This window comes from Schistocerca cancellata, chromosome 9 (genome assembly GCF_023864275.1).
Source record: "Schistocerca cancellata isolate TAMUIC-IGC-003103 chromosome 9, iqSchCanc2.1, whole genome shotgun sequence".
Classification (NCBI taxonomy): Eukaryota; Metazoa; Arthropoda; class Insecta; order Orthoptera; family Acrididae; genus Schistocerca; species Schistocerca cancellata.
Window position 1 is genome coordinate 421,811,278 of NC_064634.1, and position 19,964 is coordinate 421,831,241.

Consider the following 19,964-nt stretch of genomic DNA (forward strand, 5'->3'; position numbering starts at 1 on the left):
TTAGGAGAGGAAGGGCCCCCACATTACGTAATTTCTCTATGTTTAAGACTCTAGTGTAATGGATGTATGTATAGAGTGTTGTATGATGAGAAGAGGGAGAGGGTGAAAGCCAGTGCTAACAAATAATTTACTCCTATCACCTAGTACCAAATGGATGGCGAATGGAAATGTCTTTCATCACCAGGATTCGAACTGGATGCCAATGCATTCTGTGTTATGTTTATGTGATGTACTGCACATCTATGAGGATCTCCCTATTACGGATGCATGAAAAGAATAATTTATATAAACTAAGAGAAGTGATTTTTTGCCATGTACTGAGAATATGCCCCTTTTTCCAGTCTATCATGATCACCCTTTGGTCTCATTATGACATGATTTTCATGTAGCCAGGGATAGGGATGCATTCATCATTATCTCTGGAGGGAACTGCAAAAAGCAACAATATTCTTATGTACCTGTACAATAACTTTGTATACATTAAGCCTTAAGACAATGAATACTTGGATGGAGCTAATAATCATCTAAGCTGTTAAACTGCGTCATGTTCCTCTGCAAATTTCTTCTTACACAATTGATGTTTTGACCCTTCTGCTAGTATCTTCTGTAGGATTTCCTAGTGTTCCCAATTAGTTGAACACTGTAAAAAACCAGCATCTTGTTCATGTATTGTAGGAAGTTTTGTTCTGAGGCAGTGGGATAACTGGGTGAGATTTTTTCTGGCTATTGCAACATTGGTCTGCCGTCATCACTGGATAAGTACTGGTAATGGAAACAGTGAAGAAAGAGAAGGGGAATATTTACAGAAATATTGTTGACATGGTATAGATATGGCTTCCTGTTAGTTGTTTGTATTCCTCTGTGCCTGGATATTTATTTCCTCGATTGTGGGAACCCACAAAGCTGGAAGCTGCAATAAATCTAGAAATTTTCATTCTTAGAAATCTCAATTGCTCCTCAGACTTTCTTTCTACAAATGTTGCATTCTTTGCTAGCACTTATTGAAATCTATATCTTGGTCACAGTTCTCCTGATGTTCCACCACTGCAAATTTAAAACTTTGTTTGAAATGTGAATGCCAACACTTTGACAGTAAACCCAGGGTATGTGATACTTACATTTTCTTTACTAAATATATACTCTGCCTGACAAAAACAAAGTGAAGCACCCTGCAGACATGGCCAGAAGTCAAGGTAACTTCATACACATGTAGCCTACAGCCCTACACCAAAGGTGGGTGAGGGAATAATTAGTGTTGCAACTCCCTGCAACAGGTAGAATGGCCACCAGAGTGCGTTAGTGTTGTTTGTATTTTAGTGTTGCTACCATGTCTGAAAGAGTAAACAAGAATTGTGAATAGTGTCAGATGTTGGGTGATCACTGTGAAGAACATGGAGATTCCATGTCCTGATCGGAGACTACATTACCAATACCTGACAGATTTGGAAAGGGGTCTCATAGTGGATCTCCAATTGGCCAGCTTTTCGAATTGTGCACCATCCAGTTTTTGGGGCTTTTGGATATGACACTGGTCTGATTTTGGATTGCATGGGAACATGAGGAGACATACCAGTTGTCAAGGTTCTGGTCAACCATATCTAACCACCGTATTGGGGACCAAGCACGTCATAACTCCTTCACAGTTACGCTTGTCATCAGAGAACAAGTAATGAACTTCCTGCATTGTACTGTGTCATCCCACAACACTGATCAGAGGGCAGTAGCGGCAGCCAGACAAGAGAATTACTGTTCCATGTATAGGCAACCAGGAACACAATAACACAAACAGCTGCATTTGGAGTGATGCCGTGACTGGGAAGCATTGACTGCTGATGAATGGTGTCACATTTTGTTCAGCAATGAATTATAGTTCCACATTACCCTGGATGACTCCTGTCATGGGTGGCTACCTGTGGGAGGTTCCATTCTTCCAATATTTTGGAGAGGCACAAGTGTAATACTCCTGGCATCATGGTGTGGGAAGCTGTCGGGTATGACTGCAGGTCACAATTGATACTGATTAAAGGAATTATAATGGCACAACAGTATGCCACAGGCATTCTGCATTCACTCATGCCACAATATTGTGATGCAATTTTTAAACAGGAGATGCTCAATGACATGCATCTCTATAAACCACCTGCATGATGTTGTGGTAATCCTGTGACCAGCATAATCCTCAGATTTGTTCCTGATAAAATATATGTGGGACTAAGTTGATGTCAGCTTTATCCATTACCAGTATACATGTTATATCGAGAACCATTTGCAATAGTTGCAGGCCTGCTTGCCTCAGGAGAGGCTTAATGACACCCTTCCCAACTTATTCAGTGCACGCATCCAGATAACAGATGGTGCAGCATCATCCTTATAAGTAGACTCGTCCTGCCAAGTTCTTTGTAAATTTGATTTGATTTCATAATCACTCAACCCCTGTAGTTTCATTTCATTTCCTGCTCCTGAGTGCTTGGTTTCTTTGTCAGACTATATACTTTTCATTCTCTATTGATATCATTAGAGTGGACGTTTTGAGTTCTGATCTATTGTAGAGTCAGCCTTTTCAGTCAAATGGCAGACGAGAGTTACTGGGGCAGAGAGAGACTCATTTGGTAATATTTGGGGGATTTCCAGGCCAGCTTTGGTCTTACAACCAAGAAAACCTTTTGAAAATCTTACTCATAACTATGAAATTGGACAACAATTTTAATAAATCTTTATCCTGCAACTGTTTGGCTGTTATCATTTTCTGTGATGAAATTGGGGACAGAAACTTTTTTTAATTTAATTCTGGGACAATATGTTCCAGACATAAATTAAAAAGCATACTGTATGCGTAGCTGTGTATACAGAGTAAACTCCATGACTTGCTCAGTATGCACTGTGCTGGTTTGTAGGTGATGCAACCTAAAGTGACTCGTGTGCTAGTTGTTAGCCCTCATTTGAAAATAACTAAGTGAGATGGTGCAGTGGTTAGCACAATAAACTCACATCAGAAGGAAGAGGTTTAAAAGCGTTGTCCAGCCATACAGATTTACCTAACTTGCTCAAGGCAAATGCTGGGATAGTTCCTTTGAAATGGGTACAGCCGATTTCTTCCCCAGCAATCCATAATCTGAGTTTGTGCTCTGTCTCTGATTACCTCACTGTTGACAGGGTGTTAAAGTCTAACCTCCCTCCCTTCTACTGGAAATAAATATATACCGGTAATGCAGTAGGTAAATTGACCAGTTTGTACCTCGTTACTGAAGTGCTTGTTACACCAACTCTTGAATACAACCACAATATCAGCATACGGACCAAAACTTTGATTTCAGAATTCCGTTGAGCTGCATGTCCTGTAAGATTATTGAGGACTTTGTCCATTGGTACTGATTCAATTTCAAATTACTTTTAATCATAAAATTCTCAATGCATTTTTGCCTATAAGGATAGTGTCAGTCTTAGTTTCCACATACTGTGCAGTTCGCAAAGTGAGTTGCTTGGTATAGTGTCACATAACACCAAACTTTCATCAGAACATATATATTGCAACAAGAACAGAAACATCTGATTGATGAGGACCAGGCATACTGGTGCTGCACATGCAAGGGACACAAAAGAATCACAAAAAAATTATTTTAAAGTAAACCTATGAGAGGAGAGCAGGTAGCTGGAAAAAATAATGTAGGAATGTTTGAAACCTAGTACAGCGAGCAGTAAAGGTTTACTGCAGGTGTTTCTATTACCTAATTCCACATCACTACCTGAACTCAGTCTGGGACCAAAATATTCTACCAGTTCAACAACAAAAACATTCTGCAAAGAACCCGACAGATCATTTTTCACTTTGTATTGCCCAATCTGGCAGCTGAACTTGCCTCCTACCCATTACACTGGACAAATTGATGCAGTAGTTAGACAGAGAATGCTTACTGTCTAACACAGTGGTTCAAATCCATGATCAGCCATTTAGGTATGCCTTTCATGATTTTCCTAAATCAAATTCGAGGATGGTCCCTAACACTACAATGAAGAAAAAATTTTTTTTACCATTTTATGTGTTATTGTGTCTTATTTTATAGCAACACTCTACATTTACAAACAATATTGTCAGACCAGAAAAGGGCAATCAGAATGATATGCACTGTCAAGCACTTAATTAAGCATCTAACTTGCCATTCTGTTGGGATTTGTTAAAAATAATGTGGGCTCATTTGAAAGGAATCTCAGCAGTCATTCAGCAAATAATAGCCATAAAAACAATTTTCAATTGCATGAAACCTACTTGGCCATGGACAAAAAAAATTGCTGTAAACTCCAGTTTTAGCAACTGTTCTGCAGTTCTGAAAGTTTGAGTGGTTAACTCATTTCAAAATCTAAACCGAAATGGCTCCTAGGGACATACCGTATTTACTCGAATCTAAGCCGCACTTTTTTTCCGGTTTTTGTAATCCAAAAAACCGCCTGCGGCTTAGAATCGAGTGCAAATCAAGCGGAAGTTCTGAAAAATGTTGATAGGTGGCGCCACAACTAACTTCTGCCGTCGAATATATGTAGCGCTACACAGGCATCCTTTGCAGGCACAAAGACAAATACTGGCGCCAAAACCTCTGCGTCAGTAAATAAAAATTTTAAAAAAAATTGGAAGACGAGCTTTTTTTCTCCGCCCGAGTTTTGACCACTGCTTTTTCATACATAATCCAACGAAGTAAATACAAATTCCGTATTGTTCATCTTCGAATTTCAAAGTACTACGAAAATCCGACTGGTAATACTGGGATTTTTGTCAATATGGCCAACTCTACGTTCTGAATTTTTTCCTATCTGTGAGAAGAGATGGTTGCTAATAGGAACCTGATGAAATGTGAATCACATGCAGTATTCTCTTCACCATAAGAATAATACGAATATAAACATTTTGCCATGTATTCTTTCATGTTTGCTTCCATCTCATTTAAATCCTGTCTGCCAAATAAACTACGAAACTAGAGTGAGACAACAGCAAACGCGGAAGAATATACGTATCATGTCATGTTTATATTCGTATTACTCTTATGCCTAATAGTGATACAGTCAGAAATGAAGCACGGCAACTGACTAGATTTTTAAATCTAAGATGACTAATTTCTGTGCAGAATTTGATGTGCTAAAGAAGCGGCTGCAAAGATTTTCAAACGGAGAAAAATTTTCGCCAAACTCTCGTTCAGAACATGTTCTATCATACGCAGTCTATTATTTGGTTCTTGTTGATCATTATCAAAGAAAGCAGCAGTGTAAGTAACAACAAATAGCAGTCTCTTGCCATTGTTTCGCTAATGAGACGATTCCTCTCTTTTTTAAATTGTAGGCGGCGGTAGCGCGGACAAAAGCGAGCCATGCCGCGAGCAGCGACAGGCCGTAAACACGCACTATCAGAATGCGACAAACAATGCATGACACAGTATAGTAATGCATTTTCAGCTTCGAGTGACTGACGTAAACACCTATAACATAGAAAACGGCACTTATCAGATCAAAGCAAAATAAGCAATCGATTCAAACCAGACGAAGCACGTGAAAAAGGAAGGGTATCCGTATAAATACGGACGGAGCGCCTGACGCATAGCAATGGCTACCTGGTAAAGCTTAACTGCTAAGCTTTCGACTCGAACCAAACTACTGTAGCTGTATCGTCATTCATTCGACCTAAATTGTGTCTCATATTACAATGGACCAACTTTGCTTCGATTTGGAGATGCGGCCTAAAACTTTTCTCTCCCCTTGAATTTCGAGTCTCAAATTTCAGGTGCGGCTTAGATTCGAGTGCGGCTTAGATTCGAGTAAATATGGTACTTCTTTTATTATTGATAGGAGGTCCTCAAAGTAATTTCTCTGTGTTATATTACTTGTTTATGTATACCATCATAAATCTCATGGTTTTAAGAAAATATTTCTATAAGAATTCTGTGAATTATATTAGTAGTGGCTCATTTCAAAGTCAAGAGGCGGCAAGGTAAATAAATAGGCCACAATTATTTTACTTGCCCATCTTTATCCAACTGAACAAATTCTTCATCTCTAGTGATCTTCCATTTCTTCCCTTCCAGTTACCAATGTGTCCCATGGCTGGGTGTACTAACTGAGAGCAGAGTGGGGGGTATTATACTGAATGATGTAGATTAAGTGTTTTCTTGGAAGTCTTGCAGTATAATATCTTGTACTACACCTCATTAGTGGAGAATACATTTCTCACAAGGATCCACTTTGAGCAAGTTGCCTGTTGCTTGCATAGTTGTTGAAGATGATTGGTAAAATAAGATGTAAAGCACTTGTAAATCCATGTTAACTCGGAGCCCTTAGTTCAACACAACAGGAAAAGACTGAAAGTAATGACCACAGTCAGTTGCTGTACACAAATTCAGTGGCTACTTGTATAGAAAAACAAGGAACTTGTCCAGATGTCATTTGTGCTGGTAAATGTCAATAAAGGGAAGCTGTGACAGTGTTGTGGATGACAAAGTGCAGCTAAAATGTTGGATTATCCACTCTGAAACCACAATAAAGACCTAGCAGAAGAAGTTTATTGTTTGTTGCATATCCTGAGCTGTATCTAGTGAGTTCAGTGAATGTAGTAATTGTGAACTTCAATTTGTGCTGCTTTGGAAAGAGATCAGAATAGAAGTAAGGTATATACTGAAACATGGTATCAGTGCATGCTGAGCTGCATCACAGTCATTGCTTATCAGCTTATATATTCAACACATTCATTTATCGTCCCTCATTTTCACAAAAACATGACCTCAAATCTTCAGTTAGCTAAGCTAGCACTTTCACAAACTGTCCAAATTGATTCACTGAGTAAAGCTTTATTTATTTTTATTTAGAAACATTTTGATTTGGTAACAGTTCACAGCTTGTCCATTACTTCTTTCAAAGTGTTAGCATCCTTACTTTACATTGAACCATCCCTAATCTAGTTCCTTATGGGTGTATTTATGTATTTATTTGTCCACATAAATCTCTTTTTCAGTACATATACTGTACACGCGAATTCTTTACAGACGAATGGAAAAACTAGTAGAAGCCGACCTCGGGGAAGATCAGTTTGGATTCAGTAGAAATATTGGAACACGTGAGGCAATACTGACCCTACGACTTATCTTAGAAGCTAGATTAAGGAAGGGCAAACCTATGTTTCTACGTTTCTATGTTTATATAGGGGTATTACTTTTGCTATTTTCAGTTGCTGTGGGAAGAAACCACATGACAAGGATGAGTTGCATATACCTAACAAAGGAGAGAGTATGTATCTTGCTATTATTTTTGTAATATAATCTGGAATATCTTCAATGCCAGATGAATAATTGCTCTTCAGTGAATTAATGGTATTTAGGAGTTCTGTTGGGCCTGCGGGACTGAGGAACATGGATATATTATTTGTTTTAACACATGAAAATTCTTTGTGTTGTATTGGGTGCATTACCGAATTTTTCCTTCACTAATTTTCCAGCAACAGTTGCATGATAAGAATTGAAGTTGTTTGCAAATGCCCTAGGGTCAGTGACATTTTTGCCATCATGCAATATCACAATATTTTTGTGAGTTTCCTTCTTCCCCGCAAGGCCCTGCACAGCTTTCGACATGGACTTAGTGTTATTGAATGACTTGATAATATATTTGTCATTTTTCTTAGATTTTTCCTCTTATATTTAAAGGCTATGCAGCACATCAAGTTATTTATGTATATCGTGATATATTCCTATATCTACATCTAAATACATACCTTACAGGCCACCATATGGTGTGTCATGGACTGTACCTTGTATCACTACTAGCCATTCCATTTCCTGTTGACTCACAAATGGAGTGAGAAAAAAACAATGATCTGCATGCCTCCATGCAAGTGCTGATTTATCTTGTCTATATGGCCCTTACACAGTATGTATGTTGGTGGTAGCAGAATCATTCTCTAGTCTGTAGCAATTGTTGGTTCTTTAAAGTTTCTTAACAGTGATTGACTAAAATAATGCCTTCTTCCCTCCAAGAATTTCCTTCCGTGGACTCACAGCATTTTTGTAATACTTGCATGTTGTTCAAACCTATCAGTACTGAACCTGAATTGTTTCCAAGTCTTCCTTTAATCTGACTTAATGTGGATCCCAAACACTTGAACAGCACACAAAAATGAATCACAAATTGTTTTGTACATTGTCTCCCTTGTAGAAGAGCTACACTTCCCTAGAATTCCTCCAGTAAACCAAAGTCAAGCACTCGTCTTTCCTACAACAGACCTTATGTGCTTCTTCCACTTCATACTGCTTTGCAGATTCCTCCAGATACAGTATTGAAATGATATGAATGTGTCAAGTACCATGCCACTAATACTGTATTTGAACATTACGGGATTGTTTTTTGTACTCATATGTGTTAAACTGTTTCTTTCCATATTTACAGTAAGAGTAAACAGCATAGTTTAACTGCACGTACATTTTTAAAATGGGAACTTTACTATGAAGTGGGCATTCTATGTGGAAGTATGATCATGAACTCTGGTTTGGGAGGAAAAGGAGTGAAATCTACATTCAGGTATCCAGATTTAAGTCTTCTTTTGTTTCTCTGCAAAGCATAAGGAGAAAGCTGCAATGTTTTCCAGAAAGAGGAATATTACTAATTCTGCCCCCCCCCCCCCCCCAATCCACATTTTGTTGAAATATCACTCTATTTCTAATAACTTAAAGCATCTCACTACAGAAATCTCTTGAAGTCAAGAAAGGCAGACTTGTTTATTTTCTAATGCCTTACAAGTCTGTTCTATCAGTCAATATCAATGTGATTTTGCAAGGTCAATCACATTCATGCAAAACTGGTGTGGCCTTAGGATACCCTTTTAAACAAATTACCCAAAAATGTGCTCAGTTTACTTAAATCAACTACTACCACATATAAAACAAATGAAAATAACAAAATTTGTTGATGAACACAACCAAATGTACACTTTCATTAGCATATAGGTGGCTTAGAGTTGTATAGTCTGCATTTTTTTCTCCACATTCGATATATTTGAGGAGTATTAGCTGTTCTTTTTGACTTGCTATTTTTGTTGACATATTATTGGATTTTCTCAGATGTTCTACATTTTTTTCAGTGTAAATACAACATTATTGGCTTGTGAATAAACATATTTTAGATGAATATATTCTGGGTCGATTTACAACATTATAGGCTTGTAAATAAACATATTTCAGATGAACATATTCTGGTTCAGTTTTCTAAGTTTTATCACATTTTTTGCTTACATGCTGGATTTAACAATGAGCATATAATTTTAGGTAATTAAGATAAAAATGCCACCTATAATCATTTCAATAACATAAAAATATGTACTTAGTACATAGTTATGTATTTAAGCTGACGGTTTGGCTATGAAAGCAATCTCCAACAGCAAATATTTAGTAGATACCTATCACTCTTTTGGGATTTTGTGTGATCTTATTTCATTTATTTTGAACCATAATTAGGCAAATGGGACTGTTTATGATATAAAAGACAAATTAAAACAATTAAATATATTAGTCGCTGATGGTTGTCCTAATGTGTCTTTTGTACATTTTGTGTGTTCCCTATATAATCCACGTCTTAGGACATGACACAGCTTCAAACTCAAAGTCGGAGCTACATTAAAACTCTCCCACAAGTCAAATGGACCTGTGACCATTTCTGCTGCTCTTCTTTGTACAGATCAATGTCCCAGGTCAGTCACATATGGTACAAGCCCCACACATTTGAGTAATATTCTAAGATAGGATGCACAAGTGATTTTTAAGTAATCTCCTTTGCAGACTGACAGCATTTCCCCAGCATGCTGCCAATGAACTGCATGATTGTTTAAAGTCTTGAAGGGGTTTTAAAACATAACGCACTGTTCTATACAATTTCTTTATTGTTCGATGTGGCAAACGTATACATCTTGCGATAAGAACAATCATAGTGCAATGTTGAACAGCCATTGAGTTTAACAGAAATGGTTATTTTCCAAATACCACATAACACGCATGGTGCCACAGTAATTAGGACACTATATTCCAAACTGTGTGGATCAAGTTTCCAAATCCTTGTTAGGACTTCTTGATCAAATTTTTCTGTTTTTCCAATAAGTCATAGGGAAAAATCCAGTCTGTAAAGGATAACAGCTGATGTATGTTCAAATCATCTGGCCAAAAATTAAGAAACAGCTCACTGTACTGCAAGAATACTGGAAGGAAGCGTCATGTGAAATTTTACATGAAGTAGCTTAGAGAGTAAGAAGTAATTTAAAATAAAAAACTGCTAATAATTTTATTAATTAAACAAACAACTAAACACTATCAGTTCTTGTATCTAGAAACTACCTATCAGTACTGTGTAACATATTTGTTATAAAGCCAGTAACATAAAAGAAAAATAATTCACAATGCTATGTTTTCAGCAAGCACTTTCAAATTATGCCACCGAAGCCAGCCAGATGTTGCTCAGTGCCTTACAGATGCATTCCAATCAGCTATACCAGAACTTAAGAAAGGTAAGGCATTTTAATCTGTGTGTTTACATGAGATTCATCCTCAATTTTCCTTAAGTTAAGAGAAAATCCATTCTGTATGTTACATTTGTGATGTGTCCTATGCTGCAGCACACACTCAATAACTGACTGTCCCACATCATATGTAATCAACACTTATTTCTTCATCCAAAATGCAGGATACAACTAAGTTGTATCACACAACTACAAACATACTTTAACAATAGTGAATGTTTGATAAAAATAATATTATTTAGTCTTTGTCCATGTAAAATAACTTGAAAGATAATACCTTCCACAGAAGGAATCCCAATGACTTAGAGTCACTGAAACCATTTCCGATCAGAAGAATAAATCCTAAGTTCATTTAGCACTGGCACTTATTTATGAAAAGTCAAAGGGCTTTCAGTCATATGATGACAGTGATTACTAAGCACAGTTGATAGTCTGGGTCCACATAAGAATACCAGTCTTGGAACACTGGTCCCACTGAAGGCCAAGTCAGACAAGGAGAAATTCCCTTGATAATGTCTGGCTGCTTGTAGTGGCTGTGGTGAGGTATCTTCCAGATTGGATGGCTGCTGGAACCATGAGGTGCAGATCTTGGTGGTCATTCTGTGTCATAATCACTTGCACTGACTCAGTAAACTGAAATGGTGGACAGCAGCAAGGCACTGTCGTAACTACAAGGCTGGCAGAGTAATACCTACTTGTTGCTGGGATAGCAAGTGATTTATGGAAGTGAAGTAGGGCTCCTGAGTGTGGCGCTGTTGGCAGGGATGCATCCCGCAATGGTGCTGTGGCTGATGGTTCTTGTGGTGCAGCTAGTGCTGCATTTTATTGTGGTACTTCGAAGCAGACCAGTGTATTCTTGACACAATCCAGCTTCTTGTGGTTGATACACTGAGCCTGCAGTACTGTTGACATCTGGGTCTGCCAAGGGAGTGAGTAATTGGAGCACAGGCAACTGGTCGACCATGTCTATAATGAAGGTAGCCTTGGTTGTAGGTGACTGCAGTTAATGCTACAGTTACATGGATGAATACAACATAATGCATCATGGATTTTATGGCAATTGATACAATTTCCTACATTATTCTGTTTTGTCACAAAATGTGGGACAACTCACTTTATCCCACCAATGAAAAAAAAGTTACTAGATAATATTGGAAGAGGAAACACTCAAGACCATGTACAATGCACAACAAAAATTTAAGTAGTAAAGCAAAACCAAGCTGAAGCATTGTTAAACAATAAAGAAATAAAAACAGCAAGTAAATGAAATTTAATTCTCAGATAATTGCTGTGACAGATATAGTCATGTGTTTAAATTCTTGAGCACTAATTTCAATGATTACTTCCACACTTTTGTAGCAAAAACAGAAATGGGACCTACAGAACATGATAGATGAAGTAATAAATGAATTTCAAATATCATATGTTGCATGAAAAGTATTCACACTAAAGAAAGCCAAAAATTATGCTGCCAAAATATCTGTTAGTATAAACAACTTTATTGAGAAGGAATTTTCTTAGATTAAACTGTACACTCAATGGGGACTCAAATCTCAGTCCTTGACTTTTGTGGGTAATTCTATTACTGACTGAGCTTAGCAGGGATGAATCATGAACCCCACTCACATCTTCAGTTCTACCAATTTCTCTCCTCATTTTTCAAACCTCACAGGCACTCTCCTACACACAAAGCCATTTCTCCATGAAATCCAAACTTCCAGGAGTAGTTATACAGGAACAGTTCTATGAAGTTTCAATAGTATGAGAGAAGTACGAGCAGAACTGAAGTTGTGACTGCAGTTTATTGGTTGTACTTGGATGGCTCAGTCAGTTAAGTGCACAGCCTGTAAAAGGTATGCCTCTAGGATAAAATCATATGACTGAACTATGAAAACATTTTGAGATTTAGCACTTGATATTAAATTCAAGAAGCCTTTAGTTATATGCCACTACTGGTCACCTAATGGTAGCATACCAATATTCATTTTGAAATTAGATACAGTACTACAACTCTAGAGCTCAAAGCACCCTAATATTTTGTTATGTGGTAACCTTAACATAAATGTTTTTAAAGAGTTTTCAGCTTGGCAAAAACTAGGGAATGTGTTAATATGCTGCAACATGGAACAAATGAACCACAGACGCACAAGAATAACAGCCACTAGTTCCTCTGCTAGTGACATATTGATTGTTAATGCCAATAATGCACATACAACAGTTTTAATGGTATATCTAATTGTAACTGATTGAGTTATAATAGAAGGAAACACTCCACGAAGGAAAAATATATCTAAAAACAAAGATGATGTGACTTACCAAATGAAAGTGCTGGCAGGTCGACAGACACACAAACGAACACAAACATACACACAAAATTCAAGCTTTCGCAACAAACTGTTGCCTCATCAGGAAAGAGGGAAGGAGAGGGAAAGACGAAAGGATGTGGGTTTTAAGGGAGAGGGTAAGGAGTCATTCCAGTCCCGGGAGCGGAAAGACTTACCTTAGGGGGAAAAAAGGACGGGTATACACTCGCACACACACACATATCCATCCACACATATACAGGCATGCTGTGACATCTGCCAACACCAGACCCATCATTCCAAAGATGTATCTACAGTTAGCCAACAGAACACTGTAGTCCAAGGTGCATGTGAGTTGTTCTACACAAATGGCTACCCAAAACCTTTAAGTTAGATAGAAAAGGATTCAAAACAAAACTAAAGTGTTACTTCAGAAGAACTGCAACTATACAGTAGAATTTATGAATGTCTCTCTAAAATAACCAAGTTAAATACTTTCTTATGGTTTTGACCACCTAGGATCATGTTAACAACTTCAGTTCCTCTTCTTCCTTTGTTGTTGTTTCCTATTTTTCCAGTATTCCCTCATTTTCTCCCCATGAAGTCTCTTCCTTTATTCTGTCCATGTTGTTCCCGATTTTTTATTTCTTCTGCTTTGAAGACCTTCCAAATTTAGTATTTTGTTTTTATAATGGTTTCTTTCTGCTATTTCTGATTCTTTGATGTTGTTTCTTTCAAGATCTTTTCTTACTTCTATAATCCATGATATTGTCGATTTCTTCTTCCAGAAATATAGGAGTATTTGTTTTGTTAGTCTATTTCCATCCATTCGGTAGAGATGTCCAAAAAAGGTTAATCTTCGTTTGGCCATTACTTCAGATATTTTCTCTATATTTTTGTAGATCTCTTCATTACTTCTTGTTTTCCAACCATCTGCAGTTTTCATTGCACCCATTATTTTTCTAATAATCCTTCTTTCCAGTACCTCTAGTTTGTCCATCTTACAGTTCATCATTAAGCATTCAGATCCATATAAACATTCTGGTCGTACCACTGTGGTGTAGTGTTTTAGTTTTGTTTTTCTAGATATACATTTCTTGTTGTAAATATTTTTGGTCAAACCATATGCTCTTTCCATTTTATTAATTCTTACATCTATTGCAGATTTTTCTAGTCCATTCTGTTGTATAGTTTCTCTAAGATATTTAAATTTATTTACTCACTCTATTTTACCTATTTGTGTTTCTATGTATTTTGGTGCAATTTCTTTTTATATTTGTCATGAATTTTGTTTTTTCAGCTGAAATTTTGAGACCAGTTCTGTTTGATAATGTTTCCAGAATGTTTATTTGAGTAACTGCTTCTGTCAGGTTTTCTGAAAGTATTGCAAAATCATCCGCAAAAACCAAGCAGTTTAGCTTAATTCCATTTGTTTTCCTTCCCAGAGTTATTGGTTCAATTTTGTGATTTTTTAGCTCCGAATTCCAGATCCTTACAATTTTTTCTAGAACACAGTTAAACAGTAAAGGTGATAAACCATCACCTTGTCTAACACCAGTTTTTATTTCAAAAGGCTGAGATACTTCTCCCATAAATTTGATTTTAGATACTGTACCTGTTAGTGTTTCATGAATTATGTTTGCTAGTTTTGATTTAACACCAAATTCTGTAATGACCTTATCTATTGTTTCTCTGTCAATACAATCAAATGCTTTCTTGAAATCTATAAATGACACTAGTATTGGTTTCCTGGTTAACATTCTATGGCGAATTATTGACTTTAAGTTAAAAATTTGTTCTGCACAGGATATTTCCTTCTGAAAACCACCCTGATATTCTCCTAGTAGTTTGTCTAAAGTATCTACCACTCTGTTGAGGAGAATGTTTGATAATATTTTGTATGCCATTGGCAGAAGTGACACTCCTCTGTAATTACTGACATTTTGTTTGTCTCCCTTTTTATGTAGTGAGTGGATTAACGCTGTTTTCCATTCAACTGGAATCTTTTCAGTTTTCCAAATGTTCTCAAAAAGCAGCTGTAGATCCTTTATTAATTTTGGTTCTGACCACTTCAATAATTCTGCTGTAATGGAGTCTTCACCACTTGCTTTATTGTTTCTGAGTGTTTTGATGGCTTCATGAATTTCTAGCTCTGTTGGCGGGAGATCTTCCCCTAGATTTTGAGGTGTCACTGTAAAATATAATTTATCTGTTGGAACTGCACACTTCAACAACTTTTCAAAAAAATTTGCTAAAATTTCACAATTTTCATTATTATTTAATCCTATTTTGCCATTTTCATCTTTGAAACAAATACTTGGTGCCTGATATCCTTTAAGTATGTGTTTGAAGGTTTTGTAAAAATTTCTAGAATTATTTTTAGTGAAATTTTCTTCTATTTTAATATGCTGACAATTTTCAAAGTTCCTTTTTATTTTCTGGATTATTTTTTATGTTTCTTTTCTTTGTTGTCTGAATTGTTCAAGGTCTTCCTCTTTTTTTTAACATCTCCATTTTCTCCATTTTTGAGCTCTTTGTATTAGTGCTTCTTCACACTCCTCATTCCAACATGTTTTCTTTTTATTCTTGGTTAATCCTAAAGTTTCCTCTGCTGCTTGAGTTATTTTCATCTGGAGTTCAAGCCAATCACCTTCTTTACTTGTCTCAGTTTCTTCTCTAAATTTTTCTATATTTTCTTTTGTAATATTAGCTGTAGTGGTGTTGTATCTGATCACTTTCTTGGTCGCCTTTTTTTGGTTTAGATGGGACAAATTTTATTTTTTATTGTCATCTTAGAGAGATAATGATCTGAATCGAATTCACCATTTCTGACTATTTTAACATTCATAATTTCCGTGATGTACCTTTTAGATATGGCTACATGATTCAGTTAAAATTCGCTTACGTTTGGATTTGGATGTCTCCAGGTTTTGGCTTTTCTTGGTAGTTTGTGGAAATGTGTGGACATGAGATTTAACTGGAACATTTTACACATGTTGATCAGTCTTTCACCATTTCTGTTTGTTCTTGAGTGTGCAGGATATTCACCTACAATAGTTCTAAATTTCTTTTCCCTCCCAATTTGCCCATTAAAGTCACCAAGAAGTATTTTAACGTTCTTTTTAGGTATGATAAAAATTTCAGATTCTAAAAGATCCCAGAATTTATTTACTTTCTCCAGATTTCTTCTGTTGTCAGCATTTATAGGTGCACGACAGTTTATGAGAGTGCAACTTTTATTCTTGCACTTCATTGTTAACATGGATATCCTTTCTGAATTCGATCTAAATTCTGTTACACTATCTACGATTTTTTTGTTTACATAAAATGCTGTTCCAAACATCGGCATGTTTTCCGTTATTCTCACTGCTGGTTTCCCTTTATAAATTCTATAATGTTGTGTATCAACCACATCATCATCTAAGAATCGTGTTTCCTGAACTGATATAATCTGTATATCGTTCTTCTGCAGAAATAATTCCAATTCCTTTTGTTTCCCAGTTTTCAGAAGAGAATTTACATTTAAGATTCCAAAATAGTACTTCTTCTTGAACTGAAACTTGGAAGGCTTTTCTAAATATTTCATCTTTTCTTCACAGCAAATGTTGGGACTCCCCAGAATCCTAGATCCCATTGCATTACATGATGTAATGGTGTATTCCTCATCAGAGTTACCACCTGGGGTAGAGCATCCATTGTGCGAACTTTCCATATTGCGACTTGAAGCTGTAAATTGTAAAGAGTAATAATGTGACTTGAAGCTGTAAATTGTAAAGAGTAGGGAATCCAAGGTCATCCCTGAATTCCCAAAGTAAGACCAGGTTGTTAGCCTGGAATATTATTTATTCAGCCACCACTAACATGTGGAACAGACGCTGTCAGGGTGTCGCCACTAACATGTGGAACCGTCGTGCCCTCTGTCCATTTTGGCCTTGGTTATGGTTTATAGCTTATTAGTTCATTGTACAAATGTTACTGTTATTTTTCTTGTTATGAGTCTAAAATAACTGGTATAAATATTATCTTAATTGCCCTAAGTTTTTACCTGATTTACTTCATTATATAAATGTAACTGTTAATTTTTCTCATTGTGAGTTGATTATAACAATACCAGAGAAGGAAAGTTGCTACTCACCATATAGCAGAGATGCTGAGTTGCAATAGGCACTACAAAAAGATTCACACAATTAAGTCTTTTGGCCATTAAGGCCTTTGTCAGCAGTAGACACACAGACACACACGCACACACGCGCACACACTCATGTAAACTCAACTTGCACACATATCTGCAGTCTCAGAGAGCTAAAACCACACTGCGAACAGCAGCACCAATGCATGATGGGAGTGGCGACTGGGTGGGGGTAAGGAGGGGGCTGGGGGAGGGAGGGAGAAGGATAGTATGGTGGGAGTGGCGGACAGTGAAGTGTTGCAGTTTAGACGGAGGGCAGGAGAGAAGGTGCGAAGGGGGGAGGGGGTAAGTAGCAGAAAGGAGAGAAATAAAAAGAAATTAAAAGACTGGGTGTGGCAGTGAAATGACAGCTGTGTGTGCTGAAATGGGAACAGGGAGGGGGCTGGATGGGTGAGGACAGTGACTAATGAAGGTTGAGGCCAGGAGGGTTACGTGACTGTAGGATGTATTGCAGGGAAAATTGCCACCTGCACAATTCAGAAAAGCTGGTGTTGGTGGGAAGGATCCATATGGCACAGGCTGTGAAGCAGTCGTTGAGATGAGGGATATCATGTTGGGCAGCGTGTTCAGCAACAGAGTGGTCCACTTGTTTTTTGCCACAGTTTGTCGGTGGCTGTTCATACGGACAGACAGCTTGTTTGTTGTCATGCCTACATATAATGCAGCACAGTGGTTGCAGATTAGCTTGTAAATCACATGACTGGTTTCACAGGTAGCCCTATCTTTGATGGAATGGATGATGTAGTGACCGGACTGGAGTAGGTGGTGGTAGGAGGATGTATGGGACAGGTCTTGCATCTAGGTCTATTGCAGGGGTATGAGCCATGAGGTAAGGGATTGGGAGCAGGGGTTGTGTAAGGATAGATGAGTATATTATTTAGATTCAGTGGACGACGGAATACCATGGTAGAAGGGGTGGGAAGGATAGCGGGTAGGACATTTCTCGTTTCAGGGCACGACGAGAGGTAATCGAAACCCTGGCGGAGAATGTAATTCAGTTGCTCCAGTCCTGGATGGTACTGAGTTACGAGGGGAATGCTCCTCTGTGGCCAGACTGTGGGACTTTTGGAGATGGTGGAAGACTGGTTCAGATTCATTGATGACATCTTTGGTATCTGGATTGAAGGTGAGGACACCTTATTCACATCCCTCCAGAGCCTCGACAACTTCTCCCCCATTTGCTTCACTTGGTCTTACTCAACCCAACAAGCCACCTTCTTACATGTTGACCTTCACCTCAGAGATGACTACATCAGTACCTCCGCCCATATCAAACCTACTAACCACCAGCAATACCTCCACTTCGACAGCTACCACCCATTCCATACCAAGAAGTCCCTTCAGTACAGCCAAGCCACTCATGGTTGTCACACCTCCAGTGACGAGCAGTCCCTCTCAAAATATACCGAGGGTCTCACTGAAGCCAGCACTGACCGTAATTATCCTCCCATCCTTGTACAAAAACAAATCTCCTGTGCCTTATCTTTCCAGTCTCCCACCACCTCCCAAAGTCCCACAGTCTGGCCACAGAGGAGCATTCCCCTTGTAACTCAGTACCATCCGGGACTGGAGCAACTGAATTACATTCTCCGCCAGGGTTTTGATTACCTCTGTCGTGCCCTGAAATGAGAAATGTCCTGCCCACTACCCTTCCCACCCCTACTACCATACTATTCTGCCATCCACTGAATCTACACAATATACTTGTCCATCTGTACACAACCCCTGCTCCCAATCCCTTACCTATGGCTCATACCCCTGAAACAGACCTAGACGCAAGACCTGTCCCATACATCCTCCTACCACCACCTACTCTAGTCCGGTCACTAACATCACCTATTCCATCAAAGGCAGGGCTACCTGTGAAACCAGTCATGTGATTTACAAGCTAAGCTGCAACCACTGTGCTGCATTCTATATAGGCATGACAACGAACACGTTGTCTGTCCGCATGAATGGCCACTGACAAACTGTGGCAAAAAAACAAGTGGACCACCCTATTACTGAAACATGCTGTCAAACATGATATCCCTCATCTCAATGACTGCTTCACAGCCTGTGCCATATGGATCCTTCCCACCAATACCAGCTTTTCTGAATTGTGCAGGTGGGAGCTTTCCCTGCAACACATCCTACATTCCCGTAACCCTCCTGGTCTCAACCTTCATTAGTCACTGTCCTCACCCATCCAGCCCCCTCCCTGTTCCCATTCCAACACTACACAGCCGTCATTTCGCCACCACACCCAGTCTTTTAATTTCTTTTTATTTCTCTCCTTTCCACTACTTACCCCCTCCCCCCTCCACACCTTCTCTCCTGCCCTCCGTCTAAACTGCAACACTTCACTGTCCACCATTCCAAAACTACACAGCCGTCATTTCGCCACCACACCCAGTCTTTTAATTTCTTTTTATTTCTCTTCTTTCCACTACTTACCCCCTCCCCCCTCCACACCTTCTCTCCTGCCCTCCGTCTAAACTGCAACACTTCACTGTCCACCACTCCCACCATACTATTCCTCCCCGTACCCACCCCCGCCTCCTCCTTACCCCCACCCAGTTGCCACTCCCATCATGCATTGGTACTGCTGTTTGCAGTGTGGTTTCAGCTCTCTGAGACTGTAGACGTGTGTGCAAGTTGAGTTTACGTGAGTGTGTGTGTGTGTGTGTGTGTGTGTGTGTGTCTACTGCTGACAAAGGCTTTAATGGCCAAAAGATTTAATTGTGTGAATTTTTATGTTGTGCCTATTAAGACTCAGCATCTCTGCTATATGGTGAGTAGCAACTTTCCTTCTCTGGTATTGTTACATTCCATCCTGGATTTTCCTTTGTTTGAGTTAATTATAACATTTACACAAATTGCAATTATAATTTGTTCCACACCCATTGGTTTTTCTTTATATGAATTAATTATGATATTCATACAAATTGCAACTGTGACTTTC

General features: G+C 38.3%; 1 protein-coding gene across 1 annotated transcript in view; it reads left to right on the forward strand.

The window, feature by feature from the left end:
- Nucleotides 1-19,964, forward strand: part of LOC126100627 (protein takeout-like) — a 72,812-nt gene that overhangs the window by 33,940 nt on the left and 18,908 nt on the right. Inside the window, exon 2 of the mRNA XM_049911254.1 lies at nt 10,424-10,516. Coding sequence (XP_049767211.1) covers nt 10,424-10,516 — 93 coding nt within the window. The remainder of the gene's footprint in view (nt 1-10,423; nt 10,517-19,964) is intronic.